Source organism: Lepisma saccharinum, chromosome 1, assembly GCF_977018435.1.
Source record: "Lepisma saccharinum chromosome 1, izLepSacc3.1, whole genome shotgun sequence".
Taxonomy (NCBI): domain Eukaryota; kingdom Metazoa; phylum Arthropoda; class Insecta; order Zygentoma; family Lepismatidae; genus Lepisma; species Lepisma saccharinum.
Genome location: NC_139229.1, coordinates 22,131,623 through 22,157,780, shown reverse-complemented (window position 1 = coordinate 22,157,780; position 26,158 = coordinate 22,131,623). Strand labels below are relative to the sequence as shown.

The following is a 26,158-nucleotide window of genomic DNA, read 5'->3' as shown; positions in this document are numbered from 1 at the left end:
TTACCAAATTTTGGGTTAATTATTTTTTTTTTCGTCAGTTTCTCATTTTTACAATGCTTTGACACTTCTGACATGATATTAATGGATTTCGTAGGGTTAACTTTCTGATACCAGGGGATATATTTTATACCATCTACATATTACTTTTATATATTTATCAATATTTAAACCTAGATATTTTCGTTTATTTTATTGTATATTGATCATGTCCCAACAAAGGGCATTTAGTGCCATGTCATAACTTTAGTTTTATATTGCACATTATTTTATATTTTGGGAGAAGCCAGGGGCTATATATATATAATTTAGTCAATATATACATATATTACTTTTAATGAAGTCATATTTTCATTTTAATGGTGTTCCAGTGTTAAGGCGTCAAATGACATTTTCCGCCTTTTATTTTCTTTACCCTTCATTCAAACTTTGTTTTATACTTTATATCACTTATTGGGCAGTTTATTTTATTTTAGTTTACTTATTTTTACTCATGATTTTCACTTGCCTATAGAAGACGATTACTTTACACATTTTTTATATATTTTCAATATTGAATGACTGAGAACAATGCAGTTTTTCCCATGTCCAACCTGTTTCCTCCCCTGTTCGGGAATTCCACGAGTTCAAGGAATTTCGAAAGTCGCCCAGCGATTTTTTTTTTGAGGCCGGAAGAAGAACGCATTCCTGAAGGCTTTGGAGCTCACCAGCCTCCTTTGGGTTTCAGCGGTGTATGTCACGTAGCAGCACCGAAAACCCTATTCCAAGTGATATCCCAGGATCAGAAGAGCGTCAGAAACATAAGAAGAAATGTCATCTTACAGAGCAAACCCCCCCCCCGACTCTAACCCCCTTAAGAAGAAGCATGAACATCTTTCATGTACATCGTCCCCTTTTGCTCTGTAAGGCCAGGCAGTGTATTTCACCACATATTGGAACTTTCCGGGTACAGTCAACGACCCAAATGTGTTGAGACCCACCCCTGTGGATCAGCAACCTGCAGGCCACCTGTGAACAGTTTCATCCTACCAGTGGCCATATTTACTGTTCCCCTTCTTGGAGTGTTCGCAGCACGGTACACCTTCCGTTTTCACATGCAACCAGCGTACGAAATGTGTCGCCATTCGATGTGTGCCGGAAATATGCAATGGCGTCTGCTGTGAACTTTCGGGGGCCTATCATAAATACCCCCCAGTGTTCGCCATTGGACAACGCATATTTTGGGGCTTGGAAACGCTACTTGGAGTGGCTTCCCATGGACTACCCTGTGATCGCCCGCCCCACGGCCAACGTCTTTTCATCTGACCTTTGCTGAACAATATTCCGGAACTTTCCACACCGGGATTCGAATCCGGTCCCCCAGTGAAATTGTGATCGGTCAAGGACCGTGTATGTCCCGGAACAGTGCTTCGTACCCCAGGACTCCGGGGTTTGAGTGTATTTGGATTGCCCTGCCTTTTGATTTCTCAGGTCATAGTGTGCTACGAACGTCAGTGAAAACATCATCTTCAAATATTTTTTTTTTAATCTTCGTGTGGTTGTGCGCAGTCCAGTGGAGCTTGGTGTTTACCATGGTCCTTTTGCTCTCGCCTCGAACTGTCATCCTGATGAGGCGGAAGATTGCGAGCATGCGGCCTTAAGGTTTCTCACGGATTAAGTTCGGTGCTTAGATAGCACTTATTCTGAAGACATTCGCATGTATCGCGTTACGATGCAGTGTGTTGAACTTTCCGCTGACTCCACGGACCTCCGAACAACACTTTATATCGCATGTTGACCAACCGTCAGCATTGTTGATTACGAAAGACTCTTCCAGCGTGTGGCTAATGAAAACAAAAGACTCTCTTTCAGCATTCAAGCTTGAGCTTAATTCTGTTTCATTTAATTTTCGGTGAAGGGTCTCCGACATTTTTTTTATTATTATTTTATTTTATGTATCCTTTTTGTTCATGTAATAAACAAAACCTTTTAAATTTTGGTGAATGGCAGAAGGTTCAATTTAAACTTTTAATTATTACAATTTCAATTTTGGAAATTGTTTCGCAAGAGGGAGTGTCGTACCATGCCCTGTTCGATTAAGAAATATTGACCCTGGCAGACCTTGTCAGCTCCTGCTCAGAAATGTGTAGAATAAGCTTTCTACAGGAAATGGTAAGAACACTGGCCTTTGGCAAGAGGTGACGAGAGGCCAAGCGAGGGTTTAAATAGGTGCGCATGAGAGCGACACGAGGTCTTTTAATCTGGAATCATCGGAGAAGCAGGAGCTACTGGTCTTATTTCTAAACCGAACAGGGTAAGCTAGTCTACACCCATTCTGCCATTTACATTGCTCACTTCAGTCTAGAAACGAATCATGAGTCTATTTTAATGAATAGTTAGATATTTGTACCTGCCCGTTCAGGGCTGTCTCTACCATCAACTAGTACTAATAGTACATCCCTATTTAAGATCCCCGCGTTCAGAGGAACGCTACGCATTCATGTGTTTAATATAATCATAAATCGTCGTCATGAAAAATTAACCTACAGAGGAAGAAAACTGAGGTAATTACTAAAAAAAATAATACCAAATTTGATTTGAAAGTCCTGGCTTTCCGCCACATATTCCATCACGGCGACTGGCACTTTACGTAGGTGTAGAGACGCTTCGTACAATTTGATGATATAGCGATTACATAATAGATGTGCATGAATCGTGCAGCCACTTAACTGGATCTCCCGCCCAATTCCCATTTTATTACTAAATTCTAAGTTAGCATAATATCACATAGTTTACTTGTGTGTACTTACTTGCTTTGGCCTCTCGCAAAGCGGAGTGCACTTTTCTTCCAGGTCAGTTTTTAAGAGAGATCTGATCGTGAGCAGACCTGAAAGCCAACTGCTCAAAATTGAGAAGAAGAAGAACAATGCGGCCCCCATAGCTCTCCGCCGCATTGAGTGGGGCCCAACTCATTTCTAACGGCACTGCAGTATAATGGCAGCCTCTCTCGGGCCCTACCACCTGTGAGGCAGGTTCAGTAGAGCTCTAGAGAGCCCTCCTTGTGTGTGGATTGGTTAACTACTTGAAAGCACTTGTTAGCAACATCCGAGTTTTGCCTTTCGGCACTTTTCTGGAATATCATTGAGAAGAAGGAAAAGGAAGGAAGATGCAGAAAATGCGAAGAAGAGAAGAAATAAAAGAAGTGTCACGCGTTGAAGGAGAAAAAACCCACCTGAGGGGCGGGAAAAAAACTTCCAGTCTGAATAAGGAAAGTGACTTTTGACCACCTGTTATATTTGTGTATTTTTAGTTTGTTCAGGATGAGTCGTTGAGGGGTCGATTTATGTTGCAAGTGTAAGAGATTTAATAAAATTGGGTGTGGGACTTTAAGAGATAAGAGATTTTGGGAATGTTAGTGGGAATTTGCAGAGTAAGGCAATGTGATTTTACTTATAATGATTTAAAGACGTTCGTTGTGTCTGGACGGCTGCAGATGAGGTGTTCCTGGAGTCACTCCACCTGAAAAGAGACTTGCAGACTGTGTGATGAGAAGAAGCGGGGGTGAGGTCTCTACTTTAAGTAATAGATTGAACTACGTGCTCAAGGCAGAAAGGATAAATATATATTTCAAATATTACAAATTCTTGACTTAGCATATTTTTTTTTGGTATGAGTGATGTGTTCCCTAAATATATAGAAATTCATATTATGAAGAAACTAATTGAATTGAGGTGCTCTTTAAGGGCATATTTTGGCATATTTGGTTATTTCTACGTGATAAAGCATATTTTGATGGATTTTCGGTCATATTCAGTATATTTTCCCTTTTTCAGGAAATATACAGTCATTTTCCAAGTGAATTCGTTCTTACTTTCATGTTCACTCGAGGTTTATTGTTTTTGGACTGTTGCAAAATCTTTTTTCATTTTTAATTTAAAATTTACAGAAAGTATTCATTGTGCATTTCAGCCCATCACGGCCCATAAAGTGAACTAAAAATAGTATGTATATGAAAATATTTCAGCATAAGTTAGATACTGATGTTTGAAACACTCCAGTTATAAGGGCATATTTTTCAAATTATAGTGCATATTTTGTAAAATTTTAGGCCATAAGAGAATATTTTATTTTGCATATTTTGGCGATTTTTAGGTCATAAAAAAATTCTAGCCCTAATAATAAGTCCAAGATGTTATTAAAACATTCATTGGTTCTGTCGTATGTTTCTTCTTATAATTTTACCCTCTAACATATAATCTGATTTGATGGAGCCAGAAATACTGAGACAGTTTCCAGATCGTCGCAATAACTCGGGATCTACTGTTACAGTTTGCATTTTCCCAGAAAACGTAAAAGACTTCCTAGAGGCATCTGTTATTTTCAGATGATACTCAAACATTCCTGCCTGCCTTTCTCCACCAATTAACTGAATAAAAAAATTAACTGTCGAACAACACTGTCGCTGCGTGTACAAAAATATTCCGAATATAGAATTTCCAAAAATTGAATAGGTGCCCATGCTAGCTAAATTTTCATGGGAAAAGAGAATTTCGGAATTAACAACCGGTGCTTCTTGTGAAGGGATTCTATGATTATTTTCGAGATGATAGATAATATATTTAATCGACATCATAGCCTCACATCCTTCTACTGGACACTTCAGATGCTGGTTAGATCCGAATATGCATATCGGTGCATGGTTATTCCTTTGTTGCAGAAAGAATATCTGACAACAACCAAACATACTATATGTGCACGGTATTGGAATAGCCCGTAGTACCTTTTCAAGTGCTATATTTTTGGTGTTCACGATATGACCGCTACATGGGCAAAGAAAAGCGTTTGCGCTGCAGTTTTTGCAAATACGATGACCTAAATTGCAAGTATATACTGGTGGAACTTCTATCTTAGAGCAGCCAGGGCACTGAAATATCTCCCACAGTCGTTGGATTAGCGAAGACATTCCCTCGTTATTCTGCTTAATGTTTCGTCTTAAAATTTGAACTTCTAGTTGATAATCTGATTGGATGGGCTCAGGAGTACGCAGATAATTTCTAGAAAGTTGCAGTACCCCGTGATCTGGTATTATAGCTTGCATTGGCCCCCAAGATGTAAAACACCTACCAAAGACATCCTTCACTTTTACATGATACTCAAACATCATTGCCTGCGCTTCTACACCAATAAATTTAATTTGGAAAATTGAAGGATCTGTCAAGTTTATCTGCGTATATAAAAATTTGCCGAATGTAGAGTTTCCAAAAATGAAGGCAATATTATTCCTACTTAAAACTCCATCCAAAGAGAGAATTTCGGAATTTTCTATCGGTATTTCATATGAAGGGATTTTATGGTTATTTTCGAGATGGTTGATAAATTCCACCAGACATACATCCATACATCCTTCTACTGGGCACAGGAGACGAAGGTTAGACCCGAATACGCATCTTGCTACATGATTATTCATTTCCTGCAGAAACAAGGTCTCAGAACAACCAGACGAACTATATGGACAAGGTAATGGGATTGTGCATAGTATAGCTTCAAGTGCTACGTTTCTGGCATCCAGCATAGGGCCGCGACATGTTACACAACGCGAGACGTCGTTGTCCGCAGAAAGCGAATTTAATTCTTTGCAGTTGTTGCAAATAAGATGACCTGAATTGCAAGTGTATACAGGTGGAACTACTACCTCATAGCAGACAGGACACTCAAATATCTCCCTCAGTTGTTGGATAAGGGAATTCATTTTCTCACCCTAGAAAAAAAAATCCACATCAACTTTTTGCCAACATGTTGCTTTCAATATCAATTAATATTAACCACAGTCACAAACTACAGACTAACCACTGCGTATTCTAGCTAATAGAAATAATTTATAATTACTGCATATTAAAATGCTCTTTATGGTTAGTTAAATGAAGTAAGATTATGAAAAGATCTCACTTCGTGTTGAAAGTTTCATATCATAATGCATAATGTATTCGACTGTGATTATTCAAATAACAAAACAAAGTAAATAAATTCAGTCATTATAATCCGTGTAATTATTTTAAAGTGTTTTAATTCTACTGGTGCCCTCCCAGGGGGTTTGAAGAAATGTTACTCTATTTTATACTTGCATCAAAGTTTCGAGGAAAATAGACTGTCAAGTATTCAACAAACTGATTTAAAATATAAATAATTAACATAAGGTATAAATATGATGCACGGCTTGCTAGAGTTGAAAACTTGAAATCATATTTTCTGATATTAAAGGGGTGGGGCTAGGGGTGCCGGGGGATGCGCAATGAAATTTATGGGACGTGACGTTGAAAATAAAGGAAAAATGGAAAATACATGTGTGCTTTAACCACTACATCAAATATCAATCAACTTTCAGTAAACCACTATGAAAATATGCCAATGAGATTTGATTCATACTTGCTTGCTTACTTTGACCACAGCATGTACAAAGAAGTAAATGTGGCTTCCCTTTCAGATTAGTATGAATAACTTGCCTGTAGTATACAATAATACTCTCTTCAATGTGTAATATTATACGCAGATATGTTGACATGGTTTTTGTAAGTCATAACGTAAATGACACTGCAACACAGAATAAACTGATTGGGTAGAATATACAAAACACGTTGGCTAAGCTATTTGATAACTGTAAACAAAAATAAAGTAGCATTTACTAAAGTTGGTAATTTTGACGCTATGTTTTGAACAAATTCTTTGGTAAATATAAGCACATGTGAACTATTACTAGAGAGCATTTGAGTATAATCAATCGTTTGTACCTGTTTAAATAAGTGTTTGTTGCCAGAAAATATTTTTGGTTACTCCAAACTTTTTCCTCCGTGAAGAGATTCGGTTGAAAATTAGTTTCGACAAAGGATTGTTAAAGGGGGTGCGGAATAAAAATTAAGTGGTGCGCAAGTCGCACCCTCCTTTCGCCGCCCCTGTTTATAATACAGAATCTCTTATTATTATAAAATATTAGATAATCACACACTGCTCAATATTATTATTGTTATTATTATTATTAGCACAGAACTACAACACCTATCCTCCACCCTCCTAGCAAACAAGAAACATTAAGTAACTACTTTTTTGTCTAAATATTCATTTCTGCATGGTATTTAACGCATGTTAAGTATACATATATTAGATGACCGCAGAAAAGATTACCCAACGCCCTCTAGCGAAAAAATAATATCGTGTATGATGGTACGTTAGCACATATTTATCTATATTTCCTTCTTTATTACAAACGGATTATTGCTTTTATTGTCTTTGTGAGTAGTTAAATGAAGTAAGACAATGAAAAAGAAAGTTATTTTATCGTGGTAATGAAAAATGTTTACCCAGGAGAAAAGTGCTGATATACGTATGGATGTAATATCTCAATGTTACAAGAGTAGTTAATAGAAATTCCCCGCCCCCAAATATTTAAAATAACAGTGCATCTACACATATACGTATATTCACGCGCAACTATACCAAACATAAACAAAATAGTATTAAAAAAAACCAGTTAAATTGCATTCTACAGCAACGGGTTCCCAGGTTAGGAATTACACTTGTTCTTCCATTTACATCATCATTCGTCATTCATCTCATTGCGATCAATGCTGCAGTCGAACATAAATCTTGCAACGTCACCTTCGTGTGCACCACACACTTGAGCATAATAAATCATTATTTAGTTTGATTTTTCAATCCTTCCTGGAACATTTTTCATATCAATCTTACACGGCAAATATTGTCAATAATAAAGCAAAACGAGATAAATGGGGAAAAATATATTTCACCGAATTAGTTGAAAATAGAATCATAGCACTAACCTACCTGTACATCTGTAATGGGATCCATTATGTTGCGTTGTGGTGGCACAAAATGCCGTACCTGCTTTAGTATGAGGTCTCCCTTGTTGCACAACACTCTTGCAACCTTCTGTTCTGACGCCAGACCAGAAATGCGTACGTTGTTAGATTAGGTCTGTTAGGTTTAGTTTTATTAGCATAAATACACTGCAAATTTATTATTTATGCTAAGAGAACTAAACCTAGCTAGCCTAACCTAAGAACGTAGGCATTTAGCCTAAATATAAAAGCAGTCTCTGCTGACGTCAGAATGCAAGGTTGCAAAAGTATTGTGTGATAAGGGAGTCTATGATCGATTCAGTGTTGCAGTATCTACTATCCGTGACAAAAATATTGAGCCCTCGGTTTGCGTGCTTCTAAAAATGTACTCCGTGGGAGGGAAAAGTCAAGTATAGCTTATTGGAAAGCTACAAGTGTCTGCTTTTGGACAAAAGCAAGACAAAGTGAGTCTAACTCTGTCTGTTCTCTATCCAGACAACAATTTTCATAAAAGTTTAGTCTTTTCGTGTGTTTTTTACATAAGTGGAATTCAATTTTGTGTAGCTTAGTGTAAAACCGTCGTAAAAATATGATTTTTTTTATTGAAGCTTGTTTATGTGGAAATATCTCAGCCAAATATAATGGTACTATACGACGTACGCTTTTAGAAGGAACATGAGTTCAGCCAATACGCTGCCAGCGCTCTTGCGCTGTTGTCAAACCAACTGCTAGCGAAAGGAGAACACAGAATTCGTTGTGTCCAATATTCAACTTTTTATATATAATGCATGCACGTGATATTTGAGTACAATGAAATATATAGTAAAGAATTCTACAGGATTATATCATATCACTGCAGCATATAAGAGAAACTAGTACCTGAAAGAAGTTTCAAGGTATTTATTGTAGAGGAACTGCAAGGTCATCATCATCATCGCTCGTTTCTGTTTTCTGGTATGTTTCCCAGGAGATTTGAATAGGGGGTCACCGATTTCTGTGGTAGATACTTTACCCTGTTTTATATTACGCAACACAGTAAAAACAAATACACCACACGCTTTAGCCGTAAGTTCTCGACTCTGAGAAAACACTGTTTCATCACGCACTTTTTCCGACGCCAATTCATTGAAGTAAGAATATACTTTAAAAGTAAGATTTCTGTCTTGTGAACTTAATATTTTACCCTCGGTGCCTGTACTACTGGTACTACGTTTCGAGAGCAACGTTATTAATTTGATTTGATTTGTTTTACTTTGCTTTTCTGTCACTTTTCGCTAATTGCGAAGATGGGAATGAGTGATGATATAATGAAATTGATGAATGGACATTCATAAACATCCATGTCCAGGCCGGGATTCGAACCCGGGACCCCTCGCGTCGTATCGCGATACGCTAAATACTGCACCATAGGAGACGGCGCAACATTATTTAATAACACTCACGGAACACAAACTATTGCACAACTATCGAACATAATGGCTGTATTACACAGTGCGGTACCTCGCCAGGGTTCTCGGGTATAGGTGTTTGTAAGTTTCCCTTCATCAATTTCATCATATCACCACCCATCCTCATCTTCGCGATTAGCCAAAAGTGGCAGAAAAGCGAAGTAAAATAAATCGAATCAATCAATCAATAAGGGCTGTATTGAATCCTCTCACAACTGTTCTTCGTGGCGTACGGTATAATTATCTTACACCGCCCTTGTTACGAAAACGCTGAACTCAAACTGACTTAACTGACTCGCAATGTTTGTGAACGCCCACAACAATGAAGGGTTATTGTGTATATTCAGCCGAATTTGACACCCATAGCTTTACCAAGACACAACAACTCAGCGGGGTCAACACGGTGGCAACGAAAAAAAAAAGACTGAACACGGATGGAAAACGAAAGGGTCATTGTGTGTGTCTGTGAAGAGACGTGTTGTTCCTGTGTTTCTTCGAGAAGCGATAACTCCGGCTGTAGGTGACGGAAATTCATGGGACTTGGACGGCCACGTTCAAAATGTCGTGCCCCATCTTATGATTAACCTTAAAGTGGCGAGTTTTATGCAAACTTCTTGCGCGCAAGAAAAAATATACATCACGGCGTTTAACTTGCGCGCCCCAGTCTCCTAACTGTACAACATTGCACTCCTGCCACTGGCTGGTCGCCAAGGACACGCTCTCAGTAGCTCCGCCCGATATCGCTTCTAAAAACGTGCGTCGTATATCATCTGTGGAACAGCCACAATTAATGATTAATTATGATGTTGCAATCTCGGTAATGGTCAGCCTAATGGTCATGAATTGCATATCAAAATGATGGCCGTGGAATAAAAATCAAATTTCCATATCTCATTTTGCACACTGTGCGAATTGAAAACAACAGAGAGAATTGTTATTCTTGGCAATCGGTTCTCACCCACTTCACATTGTTGCTAAGAACGCACGTAGAGCAAGTGACCTTTGTTGCCAAGCGTGGCCGCTTGCCTTCTAAACTCAGCTTCTAAGCGGCTTTGACACAGGAAAAGAGCCGAAACAATGTGTTGCGCAAAGAAAAACATTGTAGAGACGTCAAAATTTTCTTTTTGTCACTTCTGTGTTTACATTCCTGCCATGAATTATTGCCTGAACTCCCACATATCTATAATAATTCTTACGTGCATTCTATCCAGGCAATCGATCTCTCACAAGTTCGCGTGTTTGTTCATACACACAGTATTGAGTGAAGCAGGTTCTCTGAAGTGATTTTTTGTTGCATGAAAATGGCAAGACGGTAATATCATATAGTCCAGTCAAATTAGAGTTTAATCTGGACATTCAAAACAAAATGAAATAAAACTTGATGGAGTATGTAGTACTACTTAAGGTGTATTTCTCACAAAAAATCCCAAAGAATTCCGTTGTGGGTTTCGGAGATATGACGTCATCAATATGGCCGCCGTCAGATTTGTAGTGCTATCTTTACACGCGTATAACGTCTCACAGGATAGTGATAGAACCTTCGTTTTTGCACCAATTTAATGAAAATCAATTGGGGAAATTATTAAATGAAATATATTATGTGTTCTGAACACATTGTCTGAAATAAATTAACAAAAGTGGACAAAATTAAAATTTTCATTACCTGTTTTAACGATTTTCTTATATTAATTAGTAATTATAAAGTACTATTGAAACATTTTGACATTATAATCATAGAGCGTTTTGAGGAATTTTCAACGGTAACTGGTTCTTTTTTCTACCATTAATCATAAGGGAGTTATTTGATTTAATGTAGTGGTTGTTTGCTATAGAGCCCTACTGGAGCGGTTGAAACGTAAGGAAAAGTAGTAGATTTTTTCACTTCTGGCAGAGAACGTGCCCTATGGGAATGCCATAGTACGTTTATTTCAGAATGTAAAAAATCTCGAGAGCACAAGTTTTTAAGCTCTCCTTCGTCGGTAATGACGTCACCAAATTGGCGGGCATGACGAATATTTCCATTCCTGAACCCTGTTGCTTCATTACAGTTATTTATCATTCATGGCACCTTATTTTCATGAAAGTTGCAGTTTATAACTCTATTATGAAAATAAGAAATTCACAATACCCACTTTATCACATAACGTTAAATATGGGGGTCAATATGGACGCCGAAATCTAAAAATAAACCTTTCACCTATATGATCAGGTTTGGAATCATTACCTGTGTCTTGGAGGTTCCAGAATTCAACGGTGGAATCAAAATTAGTGCCAGATTGAGTCTATGATTCAAAAGTCCGTCATCTTAGACCAACTCCGTTATTAGAACATATAGCGAGAAATGGAAAGTCGTTGGAAATATTCGGTTTCCAGTCAAAGATACATCTGGAATTGTTCACCATTTTCATATTTTACAAAACTCCAGGTGCCTACTTGGAAAAAGGAAGGGGTATAAAGTCTTTATACACACACGATGCATACACTTCAGTGCGTGCAGATTAGCACATGGTGACATAGGGCTAATCCAGAGGGCGGTTGATGGCTTGTTGATGAGCAGAACACGTCTACAGTCGTTTACGCTGTTAAGGTGTGATGTTTTATCATACAGAAGAAAAACATATCTCTCAATTGCAAACATAAGGGACTCGTCCTCTGGCCACTTCTGTACAAAGTGTCCAAGAGCACTGTTAATACAATGGAAGGCCATCCATACTGTCCAAGCTCCAGCTTTACTTTACCGCTGAATGTATAAACCGTATCGAATCCTTTGATTGAATGAAATACTGGTAGATTGGTGCGAATCTCAGATGCTAGTCCGTTTCCTGCAACCAAAATTAATCCAAAGATTCTGAATATTTCCTCTTTTTGTAGAGACGTGTAGAAATACGACAACGATATTTGTATTCACGACTTATGCTGATGTATAGGTGGTGCACATTGAAACTGAAACACCTGGAACGCAGACACTAACCTTTATTATTATGGTGTTAGTCGGCTTGGAGGCCAGTACAGCAGGAACACGTCTGAAGAAGGACCGATAGAGGTCTTGCACAGTGGTGAGAGGGACTTGCAGCCATTCCTAATGAAGCAAACCAATGGTTTCACGATAAGTATGTTGTTGGTAGAGGGAAAAGTCGCAGCTCGCGATCCTCCAAAAGACTCCATAATGTTTAGGTCTGGCGACTGGGGGGCCATGGCAGATGTTCAATCTCACTTTCATGTTCATCGAACCACTCTGTGACCTGTTTAGCAGTGTGCATCGGTGCGTTATCATCCTGGAGTACTGCATGCTTCGGATGGACTTCTCCACACGTAAACCCATCCAGAAGTCTGGGAAAAAAGTGAAGGGGACTCATCCGAGAACACGACATGTTCCAGGTTGTCTAACGTCCACGATTTTGCACTGCTGACACCAGTCAACCCACTTTTTGTCATTGGTGCTAGTGACCAAGGGCTTCGGTATAGTAACCGTGCCATGGATGTTGACCCTATGGCGTTCTCGATGGATGGTTTTGGTAGATACAGGTTCAGTCTGGTGTGTATTGAATTCTGCGGTGACTTTTGCAGCGGTGGTTTTACATCTTTTGAAAACAATCCTCTTCAATACCCTGAAGTCCCTTTCAGACAGCTTTCGCTTCCTCCCGACAGTTATTCCTCCTGGATGTGGTTCTCCCTTCATTCTGGTATCCTGCCATGACCCTTGATATTGTGGGTCTTGATACCGTACACATATTCGCAGTCTCCGTTACTGATGAACCGGTGAGACGAGCACCAACAATTTGCCCTCCTTGTAACTCTGATATGTCCCCCATTCTACTGCGCGAAACCGAATATTCGACGTGCAGTCCAGCTACTACTGTGCCAATGTGACTAGCATGCACACACCTATGGGATCGAATGCCCGCAACGCTGTGAAAGACCAACATGTGACAGATGCGAGACCTCCAGCGGCGTGTTCTATAAAATCACCGGTGTTTCAGTTTCAATGTCCACCACTTGTAGTCATGAACATTATCAACTACATACTTCATGTAGAGAGGAAGAGTACCGTCCACTTCTTCATGTCTTAAAGGTCAAACTTTGTCTTCAAGTGTGTTTAAAATGTCTTTCCTCGGTAATGTCCATCTGTAAACTGTGTTGCCTAGAAGTGAAATAGCTCATCGACTCCTAGAAACTCTTTCAAATATCTCAGAATTTTCGTGGAAGGTGTGATTTGGATATGAATCTCTTTATCTCAAGACGTGTTATCTAGACTGGCGGGTATCACACCAAGATTATACCCATCAAACGTCACATCAATTCGAGATAAGTTCAGCAGCAACCTACAAATATATGACTTGAGGCGAGCCAATGTAGTACTCCCAAAACGTTTTTGTTGTCTTCGGAGTAAGTACACATACGTACATTATCATTGCTTCATCTAGTATGGTTTTTGTAATCATAATATTCTTATATTTTCTTCGTAAGTCATCTATTTTTGCCTTTCATTTTGAACTGAACTTAACCATTTCTTAACCATTTCTCTTTGACTGGAAAACGAATATTTCCAATGACTTTTCATTTCTCGTTATCTGGTATATCGTGATAACGGAGTTGGTCGATGATGACAGACTATTGAATCACCCTGTATATATTGAGGTTGTTAAAAGACAACTAGTATTATTTCATAGACTCAATCTGGCACTAATTTTGGTTCCACCGTTGAATTCTGGAACCTTCAAGACACAGGCAATGATTCCAAATCTGATCATATAGGTGAAAGGTTTATTTTTAGATTTCGGCGGCCATATTGACCCCCATATTTAACGTTATGTGATAAAGTGGGTATTGTGAATTTCTTAGTTTCATAATAGAGTTATAAACTGCAACTCTCATGAAAATAAGATGCCATGAATGATAAATAACTGTAATGAAGCAACAGGGTTCAGGAATGGAAATATTCGTCATGGCCGCCATTTTGGTGACGTCATTACCGACGAAGGACAGCATAAAAACTTGTGCTCTCGAGCTTTCTTACATTCGGGAATAAATTTACTATGAGATTACCGAAAGAAGTTTTCTCTGCCAGAAGTAAAATAATCTACCACTTTTCCTTACGTTTCAACCGCACTAGTAGGGCTGTATAGGAAACAACCACTACATTAAATCAATTAACTTCCTTATGATTAATGGTAGAGAAAAGAACCAGTTACCGTTGAAAATTCCTCAAAACGCTCTATGATTATAATGTCAAAATGTTTCAATAGTACTTTATAATTATTATTAATATACGAAAAATCGTTAAAACAGGTAATGAAAATTTAAATTTTGTCCACTTTTGTTAATTTATTTCAGACAATGTGTTCAGAACACATAATATACTTCATTTAATAATTTCCCCAATTGATTTTCTTTTATTTGGTGCAAAAACGAAGGTTCTATCCAGGGACGTCGTTAGGGGGGGGGGCTGGGGGGGCTTTGGCCCCGGCAGTTGTAACTCTGGCCCCCGCAAACAAAATTTTGATCGATTAAAAATTATCCTAAATTAATACTACATATTATTTTCTGGTAAATTTGTAGCAGAGTTGGAAACACTGTTCCGAAGAAAATCTTCGGAAGCAAATGTAGGACAGCAAAATTCCACCCTTTCCTTGCTTACCAGATTATAACCAAGGTCATAAAATCTGCCTGCTTAGAGGTTATTACCCTTGTCCTAAGTTCCTGGAAACCAGAGATCCGACTCTTTTGTTGCAAATGACCCTTCCAATACAGATGGAATCAAAGACTCCGCCGTGGCCGAGCGGTCAACAGTAGGTGGTCGAGCGACATAGGCTATGGAGAGAGTTCTCCAGTGCTGACATTGTTCTGAGATTTAAAATTGCTCTATGCTTCAGCTTCAGAGCCACAGATTAGCTTTGTGTTCTTGCTTGCGAGGAAGGTCTGCTATCGGGTTCCTACGGTCACTGTGTATTTGTTCGTGTGTGGGAAGAGTTCTAGCGTTGTTGTGCATTTCCATCTTGAATGGATAAATTTATCAAAACCGGATATTTTAAAACTATCTCAAAACATGTGGAAGATGACGGCAATGAAGAGGGTGTTGGTCCAAGTTCTGACGTTCCAAAGTTAGACAAAACAAGTGAATGTACTAATGTGAAAACAATTACTGATCTTGGGGTAGATAATCCTAGGCAACCACTTTTGCAAAACTATCCAAATACTACGTTCGGAAAGCGAAAGCGGTCATTTCAAAAACACTGGTTTGCATCTGCGCCGTGGCTAGAATATAGTGTGGAACTTGACACATGCTTTTGTTTTCCATGCCGTAAATTTGGCACAGATTCAGGATATGCAAAATCAAGTTTCAGGAAAATAGGGATTCGCAACTGGAAGAAACCATGTGAAAAAATTAAGGAAAACGAGGAACGTCCTATCATCTAAAATGCATGGAACTGTGGGCGAATTACAAAGTGAGTATCAATCAGTTTTGTAAAACAATTATATGTGTGTGTGTGTTCGTAGTTTAACTTAAATAATGAAATATGTATATGTCTGTATATCGAGTGTTCAAATTGAAAAAAATGCTGAGGAGAAAAGTCATATCAGCTTCCCTTTTCAAATTTTGAGATTTGTACCCAGTGATGTGCGTCTACGCGTAAACAACGATATTCTACATTCTACATGTAGACTATTATATACACGTATATTACGTAATCTATGTAAACAACATGGTGAAAGGTGATAACTTAGCAAAGGGCGCAGTGGAATTAAAATAAAATTATGCTGCGTATCAGTTGCTGATGTGTGAGGAGAACTTTCCATACTCTTCCTTCCAAATTCGAACAATTTCTCACCTAGGGAAAAACCTAATATAGGAAATATTATAGTGTTTTATGGGGAAAAGACCACTCTTGCCTCACGACTGCCATCTGTTGTTGTTTTTTGCAATCTATTTATCTTCTTCCATAGTTGCTGAGAGAAGATAAGAGAAATTTTGTTGTAAATTAATTTTAATGAACTTTAGATTGTCTACGTAGTCTATGTAAACTACAACCTAATGTAATCTACGCGTAGATTACGTGTAGACAACGTATGTAGACGTAAACTTATAGTCTACGGCACATCACTGTTTGTACCTAAAACATACGGACTGATGGTTCCAAGTAAATAACACAAATTTTCCAATTAATGTACAGTGTCTCTCAAAAGTTTTAGGACAACGACATTTTAAACTAGGCAACCCAATTTACACAAGCCGTTGGTGAGTTGCGTGCAGAGTTAGGCTCAATTTCAGGGTTGCCACATGCACAATAGATATTTATAAAATACGCGAAAGAAATATAAACGAGTATTATTGTATAAAATTATTAAAAATATCACTATTATATCGCAAATGACAAAATTCTTTCTGAAAGAAGAAAATAGGTTTTCTAGTATTTCATCGCTGATGAGTCTACAGTAAGGAAAAGAGGTGAGAGGAAACGAAAGGTTACAAAAGAGAGGAGAAAGAGAAAGCGAAAGGAGAAGAGGAAAAGTAGAGGAGAGAAGAAAGATAGGATAGACGAGGAGAGGAGATGTAGTGAGGAGAATGGAAAAAGATTCGAGGAGAGATGAGGAAAAAAGAACAAAGAAGAGAAAAGAGGAGGAAAACGAGAGGAGAGGAGAGGAGGAGACGAGAAGACGGAAGTGGAGAGTAGAGTAAAGGAGAGAAAAAGAGAAGAACGAAACAAGAGAGAATAGTGCAGTGGAGTCGGAAATCTAAGACAGGAAAGGAGATAAGAGGAGTGGAGAAGAGTGGGATGGAGATAAGATGCGAGAAAAGTAGGGAAGGCGATATGAGATAAAAGCAGAACGGAAAGAGGGGAGAGAAGAAGGAGAATGAACTGGAGAGAAGAGGTAGTTGCAGAAAATATCGTCTGAGCGTCAAGAATGGATGCATTGGTCAAATTATCCACATGAAACATTCAATAACATTTTGAAATGTACTGGAGAATATATTAGATCGGTGCGAAATGCCTTTTGGCTGAGTTCAGAGCAAATTAAAATCTTCCACGTAAGATCTTTGATTTTACCTGCGATTACACCACTAAAAAAATTAATGTAATTTTTAATATTTATAAGAATTATTCAATTTTTCTCCACTTCTCGGTCCGTTGAAATGGAGATTTTGTAATTCAATATTTCCCCTCCCCCCATCGTTAATTCCAAACTGAATCATTCCGTTTCACACGGCGTGGACAATGAACACAATGGGATATGTCTAAAACTTACGAAAATTTTCTGCCACCGGAAGGGTTTGAACCTACGACCATCAGATTGACAATCCTGAACGGTAGCCACTACCCTACAAGCTTTAGCTCCTTAAACCAGGTAGAAGAACCACTACACCACGCCTTTACCTTCGAATGAAACAACATTTTTTTTAAGTATTCTGTCCCTCCAATATTGTAAATGTCATTTGGTATACGTGTAGTTGAACTTTTACTTTAATTTTGATTTGCTTTCTTGTAGTATAACCGATATCTTCGAGAAATAATTTTCGAAGTGATTAAAAACGAGAATATTGGTAGTTGTGAAAATGCGAGTTATTTCTTCTAACTTATTATTGTGATTAGACATTACTAATGGAAAATAACTAGAGGCTTGAACATTACAGGACGATGTTCTTTTCCTGTGATACTGTAACAGACAAAATGCTTGTTTACTGATGCAAGTCTTGTGTCCAGAACAGTCTTATGAAATGTATTTGCTGTTGCGTAAGATAACACGAAATAATTACACCGTGTGCGAACTACCAAATCTGTGCAACGTTATACGTAAACAGGCGGAAAATTTTATTCATAAAATCACTTCACATTTGACAGTGTTAGTCAAGAGAGACTTGTGGGACACTGTGTTAAGGTGCTGGACTAAATCCTTCTAATTTGTCTTCCTCGAAGAACAACAATTTCTAAGGAAGAGCAACAGTGATGATCTTTCTTATTTCTTTTAAATGCTTACACTTTCCTTTAATTGGGTTAAAAATAAATAAGAATATTGCTTGCATTTCTGTCATTGACGTAGACCAGAGAGAGAGACAGACAGACAGACAGCTATTACAAAATAGTTCATATAGTACGAGCGCCATTAAAAAGTCATGATAATTCTATGTTGCGTACTTAGAATTATTCATACAATAAAGAACATGTCTAATTGTGAGTTAACAAAAAAAACAATAATAAAGAGACATTTTCGCATCACGATTGCAGTTCGAAAAAGTCGGGACAGGAATTGAAAATAACGTACTGTCCTGACTAAATCGGTGAATCGGACGTCTGGTAGCCTTGCATCAATGGTTATAAAACTAAAACCACCCAATATTGCAGCTTGAAAACGTTTGGCCAAGAAACAGATTCATTTATACAAAAGCAAAATTGAAATTTTTACTCATTTTAAAAATCCAGGATGTTATTTTCGTATTTATTTATTTATAGGTTCACATTTAAATATTTTAGGGTTCGAGGGGGAAGCATGGCCCACATGTCCCCTCCCCTGGGTACTGACCTTACGTAGACAGTGGAAGAGAAATTTTTGAGAACCTTTCTATTAAATTTAGTATTTACATTCACCTTATGCTCAGATAGGTTAAACCGTTTTTTGACAATCGTGAACTTTTCGTTTAATAGATAATATTTGGTTTTAAACGACGGGAGGACATTGGTCGAATTTCCTTTCTTGCTCTTTTGAGAGAATATATACTTCTACAATAGCAATCGCGTTCGGAAACCGTGAAAAAATGACTTGGTTTTCAAAGGCAGACAAGCTTGGTAGTCTAGCTTGCTCGCGATCAAAGTGATTCACTTACGCTATTCAAGGCCGCTTCTTATCGCAAAACACTGTGCTTTCGATGCACAGTGTCTGCACCCAGCACTTTACAAGTGACCAGAGAATCTGAAGAATGGTAGATTTCATCAGAGGCAGCTAGGTAGGCACCAGCTCAACATGCAATATTTTAAGTGATAATTCCTGACAAACAAAAAACCATTTTGAATAATTATTGGGATAGTAATACGTGTATCCGCTCCTTTTTAACAATGTAACCTCGAAGACAATCTGTATTCCATTTATTTATATTGGCAACTTGGTCAACCGGAGGTTATTTTATCGCCTTCGATAATCGAATTGTCTGATCGATTATTTTTTGTTTACCCAGGAACATGCCCCATAGGAGATTTCCGAGACCGGGTTACGCTACTCACTCGTAGCTCCCCAATTTTTTCACGATGGTGGGTTGCCACCGGTCCCATACACAGGCCGAGAACCTAGAGAGTGAGCATAGGCGGACTCGAATCAATGTCGTCCTGCAGTCGGAGGCCACGGAGGAGGACTTTTCTTATTTTACCTTTGGATAATCGCGACGATGAGGATGAATAATGAATATAAAAATAAAGAAGGTCACGCACAAAGTAGAGGACGATCTTCAACCTCTTAAGTGACGAGTTCAAGCCCTAAATATGAGGATTTCAACCTTAGACGACCTCAATTTCAAAATTATAAACAAAATGCCTGCTTACACTAAACTTCTCATCAAGGCCAAAATAGTTTGTAACTGTGAAACTACCCCTGAATACAAATTAACATTTTTTTTCCATGTGAGTAAGAATTAAATGTGTGGTATACAGAGATAGATGATACCTTTTGAGAAACAATTAACTGTACCCTGTCCCAGCATCTCGGGAGCAAAGCCGCGCATAGCGGAAGAGAAGTGGAGAGAGGGGAGAGGGGATCGAGTGGACAGAGCGAATCAGTGCACGCTGCTGGGAAGGCTGGTAACTGCAGTGGCTTTCCTCCCTCCACGCAATCCCATTCCTCTCACGTGTTCATCGCTGCTCAGACACTTGTTTTCGTTCACCTGCTCCAGAGATAAGTGGGACAGAGTGTAGTTCGCATACATGTAGCAAGTAAAGAAACTTATCCCAGAATGAAAATTCCACATAGTTTTAAAACGTTTGTTTAAGCAATGAATAACTGGAAACGGATCACACATAATTCCCTTGCCAAAATCTAGTGGTCGAAAATTAATTTCAAGACATTTTATATATATTCACCATATTCCAAGTTATAAGGAACTATTTCGTAGATGTTCATGAAACCGTTATAACATTACAAATAAAATATATTCACAACCTTAGATATACTAATACGAAGAAAGAAATTCAGAGTTAAATTTCAAATGCATGTGTATAAAGTAATTCTAGAAGTACAGAGCTATATCTGAGCATTTAACTTCTTTTTTGCAGATAACGTTTACAATATTGAGGCGAAAGAATAATTAGGAACAGTAGCTCCAAGAAAACAAAGGGCGTAGTGTATTGGTTAGAGTTCTTGAAAGCATTGCGGTCCCACGTTCGATCCGCCATACTAGATCCCTTCTCTTAAACAAGAGCATAGTAACATTATTTGTAATAGCAGTATATAGTGGCTACATTGTTCTGCATATGGAATTTATATAAAAAAAGAAACAAATAATTGAATTGACACGCGTTCAACGGGATATTTTTATATATAAGATCATGGATTATGATACTCTAACGATAATTGTGTACTGCTTCAAAGACATTGACAAATATTAATGAAAAAACTACTTATATGTGTGGCAATTCAGGACATGCTAATTTTACCCCTTTTCCCACTTGAGTTCAATGCAAGGATGTGTAAAAATTTCAATTTTGCTCTTGTATAAATCAATCTGTTTCTTGGCCAAAAGTCTTCAAGCTGCAATATTGGGTGGTTTTAGTTGATGCAAGGCTACCAGACGTCCGATTCACCGATTTAGTCAGGACAGTACGTTATTTTCAATCCCTGTCCCGACTTTTTCGAACTGCAATCGTGATGCGAAAATGACTCTTTATTATTGTCTTTTTTTTGTTAACTCACAATTAGACATGTTCTTTATTGTATGAATAATTCTAAGTACGCAACATAGAATTATCATGACTTTTTAATGGCGCTCGCACTATATGAACTATTTTGTAATATCTGTCTGTCTGTCTGTCTCTCTCTCTGGTCTACGTCAATGACAGAAATGCAAGCAATATTCTTATTTATTTTTAACCCAATTAAAGGAAAGTGTAAGCATTTAAAAGAAATAAGAAAGATCATCACTGTTGCTCTTCCTTAGAAATTGTTGTTCTTCGAGGAAGACAAATTAGAAGGATTAAGTCCAGCACCTTAACACAGTGTCCCACGAGTCTCTCTTGACTAACACTGTCAAATGTGAAGTGATTTTATGAATAAAATTTTCCGCCTGTTTACGTATAACGTTGCACAGATTTGGTAGTTCGCACACGGTGTAATTATTTCGTGTTATCTTACGCAACAGCAAATACATTTCATAAGACTGTTCTGGACACAAGACTTGCATCAGTAAACAAGCATTTTGTCTGTTACAGTATCACAGGAAAAGAACATCGTCCTGTAATGTTCAAGCCTCTACAGTAGCGTACGCAGGATTTCATCAAGGGGGGTGTTATCTCGAAAACTTTCTACAAATTCACATTACCATTGTTTTATTATACTTTAATTAAATAATAATAAAAATAAATTAATTAATAATTCTTATAATTAATTAATTAGTTTAATTACTACTAATGCAGCTGCTATTTATGAAAGAAATAGAACAAAATTACAATTCTTTTGTTTCAAAATAATTGTCTAGTCAACGGTTATTTGTATATGATAAGTGAGACATTTTAAGTGTGAAGAAAATCCATAAAAACAAGCAAATATATTAAATTTATTGAAATAATCGAAATATGAAACTCATTCAAGGAGCCGCGCTGGTCTAGTCTGACAACTTCGTGGGATATCCGGGTTTGATTCCCGGAATTGGTTGGAATTTATCCAGCCTTGTCTCCGCACCCAGCCTATGGGTATCTGAGAGCAACCTTGGGGGATGAAGGCTGCCGGAGCATGGTGCTGATCACATCACCTGCAAAATAGTTCGAGATCAAGAATCTTTGGGGCCCACCACACCACTATGTGTGACTTCATGGCACGGTGCTATATACACGGGGGAATTTACATTACCTTTACCTATGGAACTCACCCAGGGTGATGATGAAGCGCGAGAATACATGTTGCTAAATTCCACTGAGTCTATGTTTTCGTTGTAAAGTAAGTTTATAGACATTCCAACACATTTATCCCTTCTAGGTGATTCACAAAAGACTTCTTCGACATTATTTAATGATGTGGATGTAGACTCAGCATCACTTGAGAGTTCACAAGGGGATGTGAAATAAGTACCGGGAAGAACGTTTGCAATAAGGACGAAGCAAGGAATTTTCACAATTCTCGCAAGAGTCACTGCGCGACTTTTTGCAAAAGAAAATTGCAAAATTGAACTTTGCGGCCGCTTAGATTGTGTTTGGAATGTTGTGTTTTTCTTCATGCTGCATGGGAATAATAATCCAAATTATTATTATTATTATTATTATTATTATTATTATTATTATTATTATTATTATTACTGTCGCAGATCTTTGACTGTGATAAATTAGCCATTTTTATTTTTTTTCTACAGCATTTTCCATAATATTTCAAAAGCTCAAGGGGGGGTTTAAACCCGGTAACCCCCCCTTGCGTACGCCACTGAGCCTCTAGTTATTTTCCATTAGTAATGTCTAATCACAATAATAAGTTAGAAGAAATAACTCGCATTTTCACAACTACCAATATTCTCGTTTTTAATCACTTCGAAAATTATTTCTCGAAGATATCGGTTATACTACAAGAAAGCAAATCAAAATTAAAGTAAAAGTTCAACTACACGTATACCAAATGACATTTACAATATTGGAGGGACAGAATACTTAAAAAAAATGTTGTTTCATTCGAAGGTAAAGGCGTGGTGTAGTGGTTCTTCTACCTGGTTTAAGGAGCTAAAGCTTGTAGGGTAGTGGCTACCGTTCAGGATTGTCAATCTGATGGTCGTAGGTTCAAACCCTTCCGGTGGCAGAAAATTTTCGTAAGTTTTAGACATATCCCATTGTGTTCATTGTCCACGCCGTGTGAAACGGAATGATTCAGTTTGGAATTAACGATGGGGGGAGGGGAAATATTGAATTACAAAATCTCCATTTCAACGGACCGAGAAGTGGAGAAAAATTGAATAATTCTTATAAATATTAAAAATTACATTAATTTTTTAGTGGTGTAATCGCAGGTAAAATCAAAGATCTTACGTGGAAGATTTTAATTTGCTCTGAACTCAGCCAAAAGGCATTTCGCACCGATCTAATATATTCTCCAATACATTTCAAAATGTTATTGAATGTTTCATGTGGATAATTTGACCAATGCATCCATTCTTGACGCTCAGACGATATTTTCTGCAACTACCTCTTCTCTCCAGTTCCTTCTCCTTCTTCTCTCCCCTCTTTCCGTTCTGCTTTTATCTCATATCGCCTTCCCTACTTTTCTCGCATCTTATCTCCATCCCACTCTTCTCCACTCCTCTTATCTCCTTTCCTGTCTTAGATTTCCGACTCCACTGCACTATTCTCTCTTGTTTCGTTCTTCTCTTTTTCTCTCCTTTACTCTACTCTCCACTTCCGTCTTCTCATCTCCTCCTCTCCTCTCCTCTCGTTTTCCTCCTCTTTCTCTTCTTTGTTCTTTTTTCCTCATCTCTCCTCGAATCTTTTTCCATTCTCCTCACTACATCTCCTCTCCTCGTCTATCCTATCTTTCTTCTCTCCTCTACTTTTCCTCTTCTTCTTTCGCTTTCTCTTTCTCCTCTCTTTTGTAACCTTTTGTTTCCTCTCACCTCTTTTCCTTACTGTAGACTCATCAGCGATGAAATACTAGAAAACCTATTTTTTTCTTTCAGAAAGAATTTTGTCATTTGCGATATAATAGTGATATTTTTAATAATTTTATACAATAATACTCGTTTATATTTCTTTCACGTATTTTATAAATATCTATTGTGCATGTGGCAACCCTGAAATTGAGCCTAACTCTGCACGCAACCCACCAACGGCTTGTGTAAATTGGGTTGCCTAGTTTAAAATGTCGTTGTCCTAAAACTTTTGAGAGACACTGTACAAGAGTTCAGTAATCACAGATCTCGTCTCAGTGGACTTTTATTTCATATCAGAATTATTTTTCTTAGAGGAAGGCAAATTAATCAGGAAATATTTTCTCATCAAATACATATTGTAATTTGCAAACCAACAACAGTATTAATTTTAATGTAAAATTCAGTACAGAAACTGACAATTTATATGCTGATATTAATATAATATTTACTTGAAGTTGAAAGAAATGATTACATCAAATTCTTAGCAATAGCAAAATATGATCAAGAATATTTAAGAGGAAAATTCTTTACCTGGTCAGGAGTTAAATTAAAAATTTCAATTTGAACACTGGATGTACTTTGATTTTCGTTTCCTGATTTTACATTACTTTACTGACACTTCTGGCTAATGTCAAAGATATGCAACGGTGATACAAGAAATTAATGCATGGACAGTAACAAAAAAAAGCGCCTGCCTCTCCAGGCGAGGACATCGCGTAGCGGTAATGTCGTCACCATATAATTAAGAGGTCCTGGCCAGGGTTCGATATCTAGTGGACGCACATAGTGGTTTGGATCCAACTTTAAACTGTACGTCCAGTCCCGATTGGCCTATCTGTGCATGAAGAGGACTTAATACAAAAACTCACGGACTCGAACTTAGATCAATTTGGAACAAAATCGTAATTCGGTAGCTAACGTGCTCAGCCACTGAGGCGGCTAGAATTCAGTAGGTTTTCATTTTGACTATTTTACCTTTTTTCCTACCTCGTAGGTTAATTTTTACAAGTCGATGGGGATGGATGAATGATGGACGGATGGAAAGGTGATGGGAGCATAGACAAACAGAATGAGTCACCAATGGCTGGTGGAGGTTTGAACATGGGATCTCTGATTCCGTAGCCCTTTCCGCTTACCACTCCGCCACGAACACTGGAATAAATGAAATAAGTAATGCCATTGTTTAGAATGGATGTACACTAATGCATTGTTGGCATTGCCAGCAGATGTTAACGGTCTACTGATACCTCATACAACGGAGAAATAATCTTTACCTATCTTTACATTGTTTTAAAAAAAATATATAGCACTGACGAACGAAGGAACAAAGCTAATCTTTATGGTGTAGAGCAGGAATTTCCAAACTTTATCGTTTCGCCGCGCCGTTAGTGTTTCAAGATTTTTTCACGGCGTCCAAATCAGAATGTAGGCCTATCTAATACTTGCTTTGATTGATTGATTGATTGAATTGATGTTTTAAGTCCATTTCATGCACAATAAGGCTAATCGGAACTGGACCTACAGTTTAAAGTGGGATCCGAACCACTATGTGCCTGCACCGGGTAACGAACCCGTGACCCCTTTATTACAAGGTGGCGACTCTAACACTACGCCACCGGGGAGGCCCTATCTAACACTTGTAACGCTCTGTTAGTGTGCATAGGTTGCTTTCCTTAAGTTAAAAAATAAACATATATTTCAAATTCCGAAACATTTTTTATGTAAAATGTTCTAAATAAGAACATGTATTTGGAACAATCATATCAATGACTGAATTTCAGTGAAAATTTTGGAACATCTTGCGGCGGCCCCGTACGCCCCAGGGCTCACTTTGGGAACCACTGGTCTAGAGATTACAATTTCTGTAAAACTGAGTCCGAGGTTTGAATCCTGAAGGAGATATTATTTTCTTTCACTATTACAATAACTGATCCCATTGTCGTCGTAAACAAAAATAGTTTAAAGTCCATTTTATGCTCAAATAGATTAATTGGAACTGGATTTATAATTTAAATTTGACTCCGACCCATTGTGCAATGCGTCTCCATCGGGACTTGAACCTGGCA

General features: G+C 37.9%; 1 protein-coding gene across 1 annotated transcript; it reads right to left on the bottom strand.

Annotated features, from left to right (window-relative positions):
• Positions 1–3,996: 3,996 nt before the first annotated feature.
• LOC145987027 (uncharacterized) lies at positions 3,997–7,836 on the bottom strand. The gene is made up of 2 exons (XM_083121510.1): positions 7,813–7,836; positions 3,997–5,734 (listed from the first exon to the last, which is right to left on the bottom strand). The coding sequence occupies exons 1-2, from the start codon at positions 7,834–7,836 to the stop codon at positions 4,181–4,183; spliced, it is 1,578 nt and encodes a 525-aa protein (XP_082977636.1). The 3' UTR covers positions 3,997–4,180.
• Positions 7,837–26,158: the final 18,322 nt, after the last annotated feature.

Excerpts from the sequence above, each read along its gene's own strand:
- LOC145987027 (XM_083121510.1), bottom strand. The coding sequence starts at position 7,836 with ATGGATCCCATTACAGATGTACAG. Across the intron at positions 5,735-7,812 it reads ATCCCATTACAGATGTACAG|GGTGAGAAAATGAATTCCCT; the intron begins GTAGGTTAGTGC and ends TTTTTTTTCTAG.